Source organism: Balaenoptera musculus, chromosome 14, assembly GCF_009873245.2.
Source record: "Balaenoptera musculus isolate JJ_BM4_2016_0621 chromosome 14, mBalMus1.pri.v3, whole genome shotgun sequence".
Taxonomy (NCBI): Eukaryota; Metazoa; Chordata; class Mammalia; order Artiodactyla; family Balaenopteridae; genus Balaenoptera; species Balaenoptera musculus.
In genome coordinates, this window is record NC_045798.1 from 63,015,644 (window position 1) to 63,028,693 (window position 13,050).

The following is a 13,050-nucleotide window of genomic DNA, read 5'->3' on the forward strand; positions in this document are numbered from 1 at the left end:
CATGACTTGTCATTTCAGTTTCCACCTAAATACTTGCAGGATATTAATAAGTATTTCCAAATATAGTCATTTTCTTTCAGCTTCAAACACTTCAGCCCAGTTTCAGAGTGAGATGTTGCTAAATGGATAAGCCAGTCTGCTGGAGATTTTATTACTCTTTCCCTGGGCTCACAAAAATGTGCAAATATGCACATGTGTGCACACACATGTACATACATAAACACACACACACAAACACATGTACACACATAAGCACATGCACACACACATAAACACATGCACCTAAACACACATGTACACACATCTGCACACACACACACATAAACACACACACACCTACCATAGCTAAGATCCTCACCACTCCCTGATCCTGGCAGAGAAGTTCTGATAAATAGACCTGGTTTGTTCTCCTCTCCCAGGGAGTAAAATAACAGCTCAGGTGAAAAAAGAAGCAGTCTGTGAGCCCAGGTTCTACCTCCAGGTTCTTCAGAGTCCTCCTGGGTCCTGAAGCAGCAAATGCCATCACCACACACCTCAGCAAGATATCAGAATCCATTTTCTAAGCCTCTTAGATAGCCTCATCCACCAGAGGGCAGACAGCAGAAGCAAGAAGAACTACAATCCTGCAGCCTGCAGAATGAAAACCACAATCACAGAAAGATAGACAAAATGAAAAGGCAGAGGATTATGTCCCAGATGAAGGTACAAGATAAAACACCAGAAAAACAACTAAATGAAGTGGAGATAGGCAACCTTCCAGAAAAAGAATTCAGAATAATGATAGTGAAGATGATCCAGGACCTTGGAAAAAGAATGGAGGCAAAGATTGAGAAGATACAAGAAATGTTTAACAAAAACCCAGAAGAATTAAGGAACAAACAAACAGAAATGAAAAATACAATAACTGAAATGAAAAATACACTAGAAGGAATCAATAGCAGAATAACTGAGGCAGAAGAACGGATAAGTGACCTGGGAGACAGAATGGTGGAAATCACTGCAACAGAATAGAATAAAGATAAAAGAATGAAAAGAAATGCAGACAGCCTAAGAGACTTCTGGGACAACATTAAATGCACCAACATTCTCATTATAGGGGTCCCAGAAGGGGAAGAGAGAGAGAAAGGACCAGAGAAAATATTTGAAGAGATTATACTCAAAAACTTCTCTAATATGGGAAAGAAAATAGCCACCCAAGTCCAGGAAGTGCAGAGAGTCCCAGGCAGGATAAACCCAAGGAGAAACACCCTGAGACACATAGTAATCAAATTGACAAAAATTAAAAACAAAGAAAAATTATTAAAAGCAACAAGGGAAAAATGACAAATAACATACAAGGGAACTCCCATAAGTTTAACAGCTGATTTCTCAGCAGAAACTCTACAAGCCAGAAGGGAGTGGCATGATATATTTAAAGTGATGAAAGTGAAGAACCTACAACCAAGCCTATTCTGCCCGGCAAGGATCTCATTCAGATTTAACAGAGAAATCAAAAGCTTTACAGACAAGCAAAAGCTAAGAGAATTCAGCACCACCAGACCAGCTTTGCAACAAATGCTAAAGGAACTCCTCTAGGTGGGAAAGAGACTAGCAACTTAAAACAACCTTGTACATATATAGACTGCTATATCAAAACATCATAGGAACCCAAAACTACAATAGATACACACACACAAAAGAAAAAGCAACAGAAACACAACACTAAAGATGGTCATCAAACCACAAGAGAAGAGAACAAAAGAGGAAGGAAAGAAAAAAGACCTACAAAAACAAACCCAAAACAATTAATAAAATGGCAATAGGAACACACATATTGATAATTACCTTAAATGTGAATGGATTAAATGCACCAACCAAAAGACATAGACTGGCTGAATGGACATGAAAACAAGACCCGTATGTATGCTGTCTACAGGAGACCCACCGCAGACCTAGGGACACATACAGACTGAAAGTGAGGAGATGGAAGAAGGTCTTCCATGCAAATGGAAATCAAAAGAAAGCTGGAGTAGCAATACTCATATCAGACAAAATAGACTTAAAAATAAAGACTGTTAAAAGAGACAAAGAAGGACACTACATAACAATCAAGGGATCAATCCAAGAAGAAGATATAACAATTGTAAACATATATGCACCCAACATAGGAGCACCTCAACATATAAGACAAATACTAACAGCCATAAAGGGAGAAATCGACAGTAACACAATAATAGTGGGGGATGTTAACACCCCATTTTTGTCAATGGACAGATCATCCAGAGAGAAAATTAATAAGGAAACACAAGCTTTAAATGACACAATAGACTAGATAGATTAAATTGATACTTATAGGACATTCCATCCAAAAACAGCAGATTACACTTTCTTCTCAAGTGCACATGGAACATTCTCCAGGACTGACCACATCCTGGGCCACAAAGCAAGCCTCGGTAAATTTAAGAAAATTGAAATTATATCAAGCATCTTTTCTGACCACAACGCTATGAGATTATAAATGAACTACAAGAAAAAAAACTATAAAAAACACAAACATGTGGAGGCTAAACAATTTGCTGCTAAACAATTTGCTACTTAACAACCAATGGATCACTGAAGAAATCAAAGAGGAAATCAAAAAATACCTAGAGACAAATGAAAATGAAAGCACAACCATGCAAAACCTATGGGATACAGCAAAAGCAGTTCTAAGAGGAAAGCTTATAGCAATACAATCTTACCTCAGGAAACAAGAAAAATCTCAAATAAACAAGCTAAACTTACAACTAAAGGAACTAGAGAAAGAAGAACAAACAAAACCAAAAGTCAGTAGAAAGAAAGAAATCATAAAGATTAGAGCAGAAATAAATGAAATAGAGACAAGGAAGATCTTTTCTAAGATCAATGAAACAAAAAGCTGGTTCTTTGAAAAGATAAACAAAATTGATAACCCTTTAGCCAGACTCATCAAGGACAAAAGGGAGGGGACTCAAATCAATAAAATTAGAAATGAAAAAGGAGAAGTTACAACTGACACTACAGAAATACAAAGGATCACAAGAGACTACTACATGCAACTGTATGCCAATAAAATGGACAACCTGGAAGAAATGGAAAAATTCTTAGAAAGGTACAGTTGCCCAAGACTGAACCAGGAGGAATTAGAAAACATGAACAGACAAATCACAAACACTGAAATTGAAACTATAATTTAAAAACACCCAACAAACAAAAGTCCAGGACCTGATGGCTTCACAGGAGAATTCTATCAAACATTTAGAGAAGAGCTAACACCTATCCTTCTGAAACTTTTCCAAAAAACTGCAGAGGAAGGAAGACTCCCAAACTCATTCTATGAGGCCACAATCACCCAGATACCACTGGAAAAGAAAATTACAGGCTAACGTCACTGATGAACATAGACACAAAAATCCTCAACAAAATACTAGCAATTAGAATCCAAAAATACATTAAAAGGCTCATACACCATGATTGAGTGGGATTTATCCCAGGGGTGCAAGGATTCTTCAATATCCACAAATCAAGCAATGTGATACACCACATCCACAAATTGAAGAATAAAAACCATATGATCATCTCAAAAGATACAGAAAATCTTTTGACAAAATTCAACACCAATTTATGAAAAAAACTCTCCAGAAAGTGGGCACAGAGGGAACCTACCTCAATGTAATAAAGGCCATATACAACAAACCTACAGCTAGCATCATAATCAATGGTGAAAAGCTGAAAGCATTTCCTCTAAGATCAGGAATAAGACAAGGATGCCCACTCTCACCACTTTTATTCAACATAGTTTTGGAAGCCCTAGCTACAGCAATCAGAGAAGAAAAAGAAATAAAAGGAATCCAAATTAGAAAAGAAGAAGTTAAACAGTCACTGTTTGCAGATGACATGATATTATACATAGAAAAGCCTAAAGATGCTACCAGAAAACTACTAGAGCTCATCAATGAATTTGGGAAAGTTGCAGGCTACTAAATTAATACACAGAAATCTGTTGCATTTCTATACACTAACAATGAAAAATCAGAAAGGGAAAGTCAAGAAACAATCCCATTTACCATTGCATCAAAAAGAATAAAATACCTAAGGAGACAAAAGACCTGTACTCCAAAAACTATAAGATGCTGACGAAAGAAATTGAAGAAGACATAAACGGATAGAAAGATATACCATGCTCTTGGATTGGAAGATTAAATATTGTGAAAATGACTATACTACCCAAGGCAATCTACAGATTCAATACAATCCCTATCAAATTACCAATGGCATGTTTCACAGAACTAGAACAAAAAACCCTAAAATTTGTATGGAGACACAAAAGACCCCAAATAGCCAAAGCAATCTTGAGAAAGAAAAATGGAGCTGGAGGAATCAGGCTTCCTGACTTCAGACTATACTACAAAGCTATAGTCATCAAAACAGTATGGTACTGGCACAAAAATAGACCTATAGATCAATGGAACAGGATAGAAAGCCCAGTAATAAACCCACACACCTATGGTCAATTAATCCATGACAAAGGAGGCAAGACTATACAATGGTGGAAAGAAAGTCTCTTCAACAAATGGTACTGGGAAAACTGGACAGCTACATGTAAAACAATGAAATTAGATCATTATTTAACACCATACACAAAAATAAGCTCAAAATGGATTAAAGACCTAAATGTGAGACCAGACACTCTAATACTCCTAGAGGAAAATATAGGCAGAACACTCTCTGACATAAATCGCAGCAATATCTTTTCCAATCCGTCTCCCAGAGTAATGGAAATAAAAACAAAAATTAAAAAATGGGACCTAATTAAACTCAAAAGTTTTTGCACAGCAAAGGGAACCATAAACAAAATGAAAAGACAACCCACAGATTGGGAGAAAATATTTGCAAATGATGGGACCGACATGGGATTAGTCTCCAAAATTTACAAACAGCTCATGCTGCTTAATATCATCAAAACAAACAACCCAATCAAAAAATGAGCAGAAGACGTAAATAGACATTTTTCCAAGGAAGACATACGGATGGCAAGAGGCACATGAAAAAATGTTCAACATCACTAATGATTAAAGAAATGCAAATCAAAACTACAGTGAGATATCACCTCACACCAGCCATCATCAAAAAATCCACAAACAATAAATGCTGGAGAGGGTGTGGAGAGAAAGGAACCCTCCTACACTGTTGGTGGGAATGTAAATTGGTACAGCCACTCTGGAGAACAGTATGGAGTTTCCTTAAAAAACTAAAAATAGAGCTACCATATGACCCTGCAATCCCGCTCCTGGGCATTTATCTGGAGAAAAACATGGTTCGAAAGGATACATGCACCCCAAAGTTCATTGCAGCACTGTTTACAATAGCCAAGACATGGAAGCAACCTAAATATCCATCGATGGACGAATGGATAAAGAAGATGTGATATGTATACACAATGGAATATTACTCAGCTATAAAAAAGAATGAATTAATGCAATTTGTAGCAACATGGATGGACTTAGAGATTGTCATACTGAATGAAGTAAGTCAGACAGAGAAAGAGAAATATCGTATGATATCGCTTATATGAGGAATCTACAAAGAAATGATACAAATGAATGTATTTACAAAACAGAAACGGACTCACAGACTTAGAGAATGAAGTTATGGTTACCGGAGAAGAAGGGTGGAGGGAAGGGATAGTTAGGGAGTTTGGGATTGACATGTACATGCTGCTGTATTTAAAAAGGATAACCAACAAGGACCTACTATAGATCAGGGAAAAAAAAAAAAAGAATCCATTTTCTAAAAAATGTGTGAACTTTTAAGTGTTTGGGGACGTGGAAAGCCCTGGGGTATGTCAGAGGCTTCAGCTCCTAGTCGGCCCTACAATCAGCAGCAGCAACAGAATCGCCTGTGTCATCAGCAGACTTGGCTCCTTTCAAAGTGTAACCGGATTTCACCCTCATAATCACTGTAAGACACTTGCTGGTTGGGAAGGCACAGAAGGCCAGAGAAGTTAAGAGCTTTGCCCAAAGTCACATAGCAGGTAGGTGGCCAGATTCCTGGCCCTTGCACCACGCTCGTGGCAATTCAGGCAGTGTGGACACTCAGACTTCTTCCTCATCCCCTTTTCACATTCCCCCTCTTCTTCCTTACCTGTCCCAGGGCTCAGTCCTCATTTTCTTTATCCACACTCTCCCTAAAGGATCCTCTCCATTTCCCTGACTTTAAATTCCATCTCTATGCTCTCATTTCCTGAATTTATTTCTCAAGGCCTGACTCTGCCTACTTGATGCACAAGCATCTCAAAACTAACATGGCCCCACTGGACCTGCAGAGTCCACCCATCCCCAACCCTCAGCCCTTGCTCCCCAGGCTTCCCATTTCAGTAGAGAGGGTTACCTCTTCCCACCTACTGAAGGCAGAGACCTGGGGTCTCCAATTCTCCTCTCTCTTAGTGGCAGGTCCTATGAACTCCACCTCCAGGATCCACCTGTGGTGTAGCCCTTGCCCCCACCTTCGCTGCCACCACCTGGGGCCAGGCTGCCAAGTTACGGGCTGAATTGTGTCCCCCCCCACCAAGAAAAGATCTGTTGAAGGCTTAACCTTAGTACCTCAGAATGTGACTTTATTTGGAAATAGTGTCCTCACAGAGGTAATTGAGTTAAAATGAGGTCATTAAGGTGGGCCCTCATCTAAAATGACTGATATCCTTATAAAAAGTGGAAATCTGGACACAGAGACAGACACATACAGAGGGAAGACAATGTGAAGACAGAGCGAGAAGATGGCCATCTACAAGCCCAGGAATGCCTGCGGTTACCACAAGCTGAGAGGCATGGAGCAGACCCTGTTCAGATCTCCTTCAGAGGAGCATGGTCCTGCCGACACCTTGAGTTTGGACTTCTGGCCTCCAGAACTGTGAGGCAGAATTCTGTTGTTTAAGCCACTGTTTGTGGTACATTGTTACAGCAGCCCTAGCAAACTAATACATACCGCGATGGACCCCACAACACCTCCTGCCATTCTGTTTCCTCTCTGGACTCCCTACCACCTGTCTTCCACCTAGAAGCCAGAGGGAACCACCTAAAATGGAAGAGCCCCACCAAGCCCTCCTGATATGGGCCTCTGCCTACCTCTGACCCTGGCTTTCTCCTTCGTCCACCTGTTTTGGTCTCATTGAGTTCTAGAACCCTCAAGCTCTTTCCCCTGGCACTCTCCTTTTCATCCTGCAAGAAGTCAGCCTAAGTGTCCCCATGAAGACAGACCCACCCACCTTCTCCATCTCTGACCCACCCTCTCCATCTCAGTGCGGCCTCTCCAGCAGCTGCTGCCACCACTGTGCGTTTCCTCCAGCCCACTCCTCAAAGTTAGCAATTGTGGCTTTCTTAGTGTATTCGTTTGCTTATTGTTTAGTTCCCCTCCAGACAACAAACTTCATGAGGACAGGGAGCAAGTGTATATAAATGCTTCATAAATATCTTTTGAGTGGATGGGAATAAAACAAGGAAGGCTGCTCCATCCAGCATCCCAGCCAGGCAGCCTCCGGGTCCAGCAGGGAGCAAACGGGTCAGTGTTGAAGAGAGACCAGAACTCTCCCACCCCCTCCTTCTTCGTGCTCCCTCCCCATGTGCCAGGCAGCCCTCACCAACCTCTGCGAACCACCTCCTCAGTCCCCTGCCTCTCACCACTTCTCCAGCCTGGATGGCCCACCCTCCCTTCTCTTCACCATCCATTCACTCTCCGATCTTCCTTCCAGGCCCAGGTCCTGTTCTGCCTCTCTTGGGAAGCCTTCCCTGGCTCCCCAACCCTCACTTGGAGCCTCTTTCTGTCTATTAGTGCCACTGACTTGGAACTGCCTGCCTCATTACCTATCTTTCCAATGTAATCCTCTTAATACTAACAGTGGCCATACTTTGAAGACTGTAGATGCCTTTGTCATGGACAAAACATTTCACAATCACTGTGCGCTGGGATTGCCCCAGTGGCCCTCCATAGCTGGGAAACTGCTCTTCCTGGGCTGGTGTGGTGGTAAGCAAATCAACTGTAGTAAATGTGTCTGCATGCACGTGTGTGCACGAGTGCGTCTGTGTGCCTGGTAGAGAAAGAGCAATGCATTCGCTGCCGGGCTGTTAGGCAACCTGCCCCCACCCACTCCGAGGAGGGCTGCCCTTAGGCGAGAAGCCTGGGCCAGCCCTAAAGAAGTGACCTTGGACACGCAGCACCTCGTCCATAGGTGCAAGACTCAGCTTGGGCCTGGGATTTGCAGAGCCTAGTTTATCCAAAGCTCCAGTTAAGTGTGCACCTCCCAGACATTGCTACAGGCGAATGGGAATGGCCAACCAGACAGCATAAAAAACGCTGGTATTGCTCCTCATTATAGAAATGTCTCTATCAGGAACATCTGATAGAGCCCAAACTGGCTGTGAAAGAAATCCAAATGCTTAAGGCAAAAGAGAAAAGAAACTTTACCTCACTAGTAAGCTGGGGTAAGGAAATGAAAACAAAGTAAAATATCTTGACAAGATATTAAAAAGGAAAATCTGTGGTAGAAGGCCATCCAAATGGGGAAAAAAACCACCTTTAATTCAAAAGTTTAGTTCAGCATGTAACAAAGCCTCTGAGGTAACTCTCAGTTAAAGTCTGAAGTTGTCATATTTTATCATTGAAAAATGCCAACATTTTGGTAATTAATAGACTTAGTAGCACCACACTGGGACACCCAATGCTGCTGTTCCATCACCTGTATGTGTTGGGGGCAACGGGGATATGAGGCCCAGGTCTAAGTGCCACCAGCAGGGCCACCTCTTTTTTTGCACTGGCTATATCCTTAAGCTACTATTTTGTTCCCTGCACCTGGAATAGGCTGAGTCTTCCCAAAACTAAGGCCCATAACCTAAGCTGGAGAAAATCAAAACAGACAGGACTCATGTACCTGAGACAAGGGAACTCCACGTTGTCGCTCTCGGGCTGCCCCTCCTCTCTCACCAGCACCCGCTCCAGGAACCAGCCACTGCCGCTGCCTTTGCCGTCGTGTCTGATCCTCACCCGCCTTACCTTCCGCATGGTGACGGACTCAATGGTGAACTCATCGGCCTTTGTGGGGAAGACAGCAAGGCCAGTTAGATGGTGGCTCCCTTGGGACCCAAACACCAAGGGAAGACACAGGCCCAGAAATCCTAAAAGCCATAGCCAATGGGTTGGGCTATTGGTCTTTCACAGGTGGGCCAGGGGCTACCCATAAGGAACAGATTGCACCTCTCCCTCAATTTCTCCCACTGGACTATGTTTGATGTCAAGTTCTCAACAACTGAGGTCTGTATTTTTGGATAAACGATGGCCATTCCCTGTGATGTCCTTTTAAAAGGCAAATCCCCTAGGAGGATTAATATATTAAGCTGTTATCAGCCACTAACCATTTATCATGAATTAATTCCTTGGTTAACCTCCTCTGGGTCCTTGCTGCAGAAGGACACTGGCTCCCTTTTGAGAAAGGGAATGATTAGGGGGACCAGTAGTCTTATTAATTTCACAGTTTTGCCTGCCAGTGAAGCAGCAGGAATGCAGCAGGGGCTGCAGAGTTGCCAAGTCTACACAAGTGTACCTGGGGCCCTCTGGGAACAGGAACTCGAGGGTGGAATTCATGAAGAAAGAAATCAGAAGATGTAGAAAGAAAAGAGTAGGAAATGGTGGAGAAAGACCTCCACTTGAATTCCAGGGCTTGCCCTGCCCTTGCTAAGGAAGAGGTGGCAGAGGAAGGAGAGGACCAAAGCTTACCAAATCTCTTCACCTGATGAGCAAACTTGGGTCTCACATTATTGAACTATGACTCTTAACTGAGCACCTACTGTGTGCTGAGGGTCAGGTCTGCTGGCAGGCAGTATATCTGTCATCTCTAATCCTCACAACAGCCAGCCACATGTAGGCATCCTTTCCCCCATTTCAGACGCAAGGAAACTGAGGCTCAGAGAATGGGGGGTCTGGCCCCGATCCTCCTGACTCTTTCCCCATTGTTTCACACAGCCTCCCCAGTAAATCCAGGTGATGGCTGGGGAAACCAAAGGGAACATCCAGCACGTTTGTAATGAGGCTAGGAATAGAACCCAGTTCTCCCACTTCCATGTTTAGCGTCTTTCCAGATTTCTCTTTCAAAAAGGAAATGAACAAGTTGCCTCCAGTGGTCATGCCTAGTGGAGAAGCAATGTTCCTTCAGGTGTCCCAGCTTTCTGCATGCCTGGGACCTTCAGTCCATACATAAGGTGCCCAGCTTCCTTCCCTGCCCACCCCAAGTGTCTTCCTGCTCTGCCTTCTTCTCAAAGCTAAGGTGTGGGAAGGGGACCGTGACCTCTCTAAGGTGGCTCTCCAGCTCCCAGTCTTAGGAGCTTGGTGGCTGTCATGCATGTAGTTCCCTGTTCCTGCACCCAGAGACAGCTTCTCTGTTGGCCGAGGCACCAGTACCAGCGATCAGCTCTACTTAGAGCAGGGAAGACAAGGGAATGGGAAGGGGTGGGGCGGGGCTGAGGGAGGTGCACTGCTGCAACTTACGTTGCCCTTCTCAAACAGGTCGGTGTTATTCCTGCAGTTGTAGAGCAGCCGCTCCCCCGTGTCCCCCACGTCACCAAAAAGGCAGAGGTAGACGTTGGCATCCGTTCCCGCACCTTCAAGTTCCCCAGTGCACACTGTCACGCGGTACCGGGCCACTGGCAGGCAGAGAGAGGGACACAACTGGCTGGCAGCCCCCTGCTCCCAGCACTGGCCCTGCTGCTCCCCACCTCTGAGCACTGCCTCCCCGTCTCCCCCCGGCTCTCATCTGGGCTGACCTTGCTCATTCCGCCAGCTGCCTCACACCAGTCAAGGGCCAGCTCATCTGCAAATCCCTTGTCCCAGACAGACCAGAGGTTCCCAATCCTGGCTAATTGTCAGAATCCCATGGGAAACTTTTATAAGAATTCAGATTCCTGAGCACCACCTAAGACTTCCCAAGTCTTAGTTTCCAGAGTGGGACCCCTAAAACTGCATTATTTACAAGCTCCCACAGGGGACTCTGGTGGAGTTGGCAGTGTTTGGGGACCACGGGTCTAATTCAAACATTTTGGCACTTGATTCCATCCAACCCAGTAGACTTTTTGCCTTAGGTTGTCCTCCAATTCATGAGTCCTGTCTTCTTAAGAAAAGTAAGATAACTTTTCTTTTGAACCAGAACTGAGCCTTCCCTTCTCTTCAGAACTCCCCAGTGCTATGGACATGCCAGGAAGAGAAGCAGACAGAAAGGCACAAAGTGCAGCTGCTGTGGGAAGGGCAGCATCTTCTTCCCATGTTGAAAATGTACAGTGGAGCAGGCAAACCTGCATCTGGCACATAAGGCCTTACTTCCTAAGCTAAAAGTGAAATTCATTCATTCATTCATTCATTCCTTTGCCCAATATCTGTTTACTGAAGCCTAGTAAGTGGCAGGCATTATTATAGGTGCAGAGATTCAGCAGTGAGCAAGACAAACAGACTCCTGTTCAATGGCACTTATATGAAAGTTGAGAATGGAAGAGTGGAGAGGAGAGATGGACAGTAAAATCATAAATCATGAACAGGAAAATTTCTGAGTTGTATCTGTAACAAAGATAGTATAATGGAGTGATGCCATAGGGTGTGATGGAAGTAGGGAGGTGTGCAGTAAGGGGGTGAAGATGATTTAGAGATGCAGAAAAGCTTGCTGCAAGGAGGCAAGGCTTGGACTAAAATGTTGGTGATAGGAGCCAGCCACAGGCACAGTGAGAGAAGAGGGTGCTGGTAAGTGTGAAGCCCCAATGTGGAGATGAGCAGCTATGTTTCAGGAGCAGAGAGAAGGCCAATATGGCTGGAGTGGAGGGAGAAGGAGGGGATGAAATGAGGCCCAGAGGTGGACAGGGTTAAGACCGGTGATGTGTGACAGGTCAAGGTAAGACATGTGGCTTCCTTTGTGTTTTTGTTTTTAATACAACAGGAAGCCTTTAAAGGACTTTAAGCAAGGAAGTAACTTAGTCTGATCTATGTTTTAAAGAGCATTTGGCTGCCATGTGGAGAACTGATGGTAGGGGAAGAAAGAGTGAATCAGAGAGGCCAGTTAGTGGAATAATTACAGTAGTCTAGAAAAGAGAGGAGGATGCCTAGGACTGGGGGTCCAGTGGAGATGGAGAGAAGTCGGTAGATTAGAGATATATTTTTGAGGTACAAACAACAGTACTTGGTGATGGACTGGATAGGTAATTGAGGGAAAGAGAGGAACCAGGGATGATTCCTGGGTTTCTGGCTTGGGCAACTAGGTGAATAGTGTTGGCAACAAGACGTAGGGACACTTGGGGAGAATGATGGGTTTGGAGATAAAAATCAATGGTTGTTTGTTCATTATAAATTTGAGATGTTTATTAGATGATCATAAAAAGAGGTCAAGATGGCAGTTGAATATGTGTGTGGAGGGTCAGGAGTGTTGACCTGACTTTGTTTATCATAGGCATATAGATTCCATTGAAAGTCACAGGACCAGATGGGATCCCCTATGGAGAGGATGCAGACAAGGACTATAGAGGGATACCAACATTAGAGGTCAAGCCCAGGAGAAGCCAGCAACTCAGATGAGAAGCAGCAGTCAGTGAAGCAGAGGGATTTTGCTCTGAACCTAAAACTGCTCTAAAAAGTCTATTTTTTTAAATGAAGGGAATATTAAGGCATTCCCAGATAAACAAAAATAAAAGAATTCATCACCATCAGACCTGCTCTACAAGAAATACTAAAGGGAGTCCTTCACATTGGACATTAAACAGTAACTTGAACACACCCAAAGACATAAAGAGAACCAGGAAAAGCAATGACTTAGGTAAATATATAGACAGTATACTTTAATTTTTGTTTGTAACTCTTTTCCTCTCAAATCTTATATAAAAGACAACTGCATAAAGCAATAAATATAAAACTGCATTGGTGGGTTTATAATGTACAAAGATATAATCTGTATGGCAATATAGCACAAAGGAAGTGAAAAGAAACAAACCTACACTGGAGCAGAGTTTTTGTATATTATTGAAATTAAGTTGG

General features: G+C 43.2%; 1 protein-coding gene across 2 annotated transcripts in view; it reads right to left on the bottom strand.

Annotated features, from left to right (window-relative positions):
• LOXHD1 (lipoxygenase homology domains 1) overlaps positions 1-13,050 on the bottom strand; it is a 222,126-nt gene that overhangs the window by 112,221 nt on the left and 96,855 nt on the right. For both annotated transcript variants that reach the window (XM_036823221.1, XM_036823220.1), the window contains exons 13-14: positions 10,531-10,685; positions 8,921-9,081 (exon numbers count right to left, since the gene is read on the bottom strand). In XM_036823221.1, coding sequence (XP_036679116.1) covers positions 8,921-9,081; positions 10,531-10,685 — 316 coding nt within the window. The remainder of the gene's footprint in view (positions 1-8,920; positions 9,082-10,530; positions 10,686-13,050) is intronic.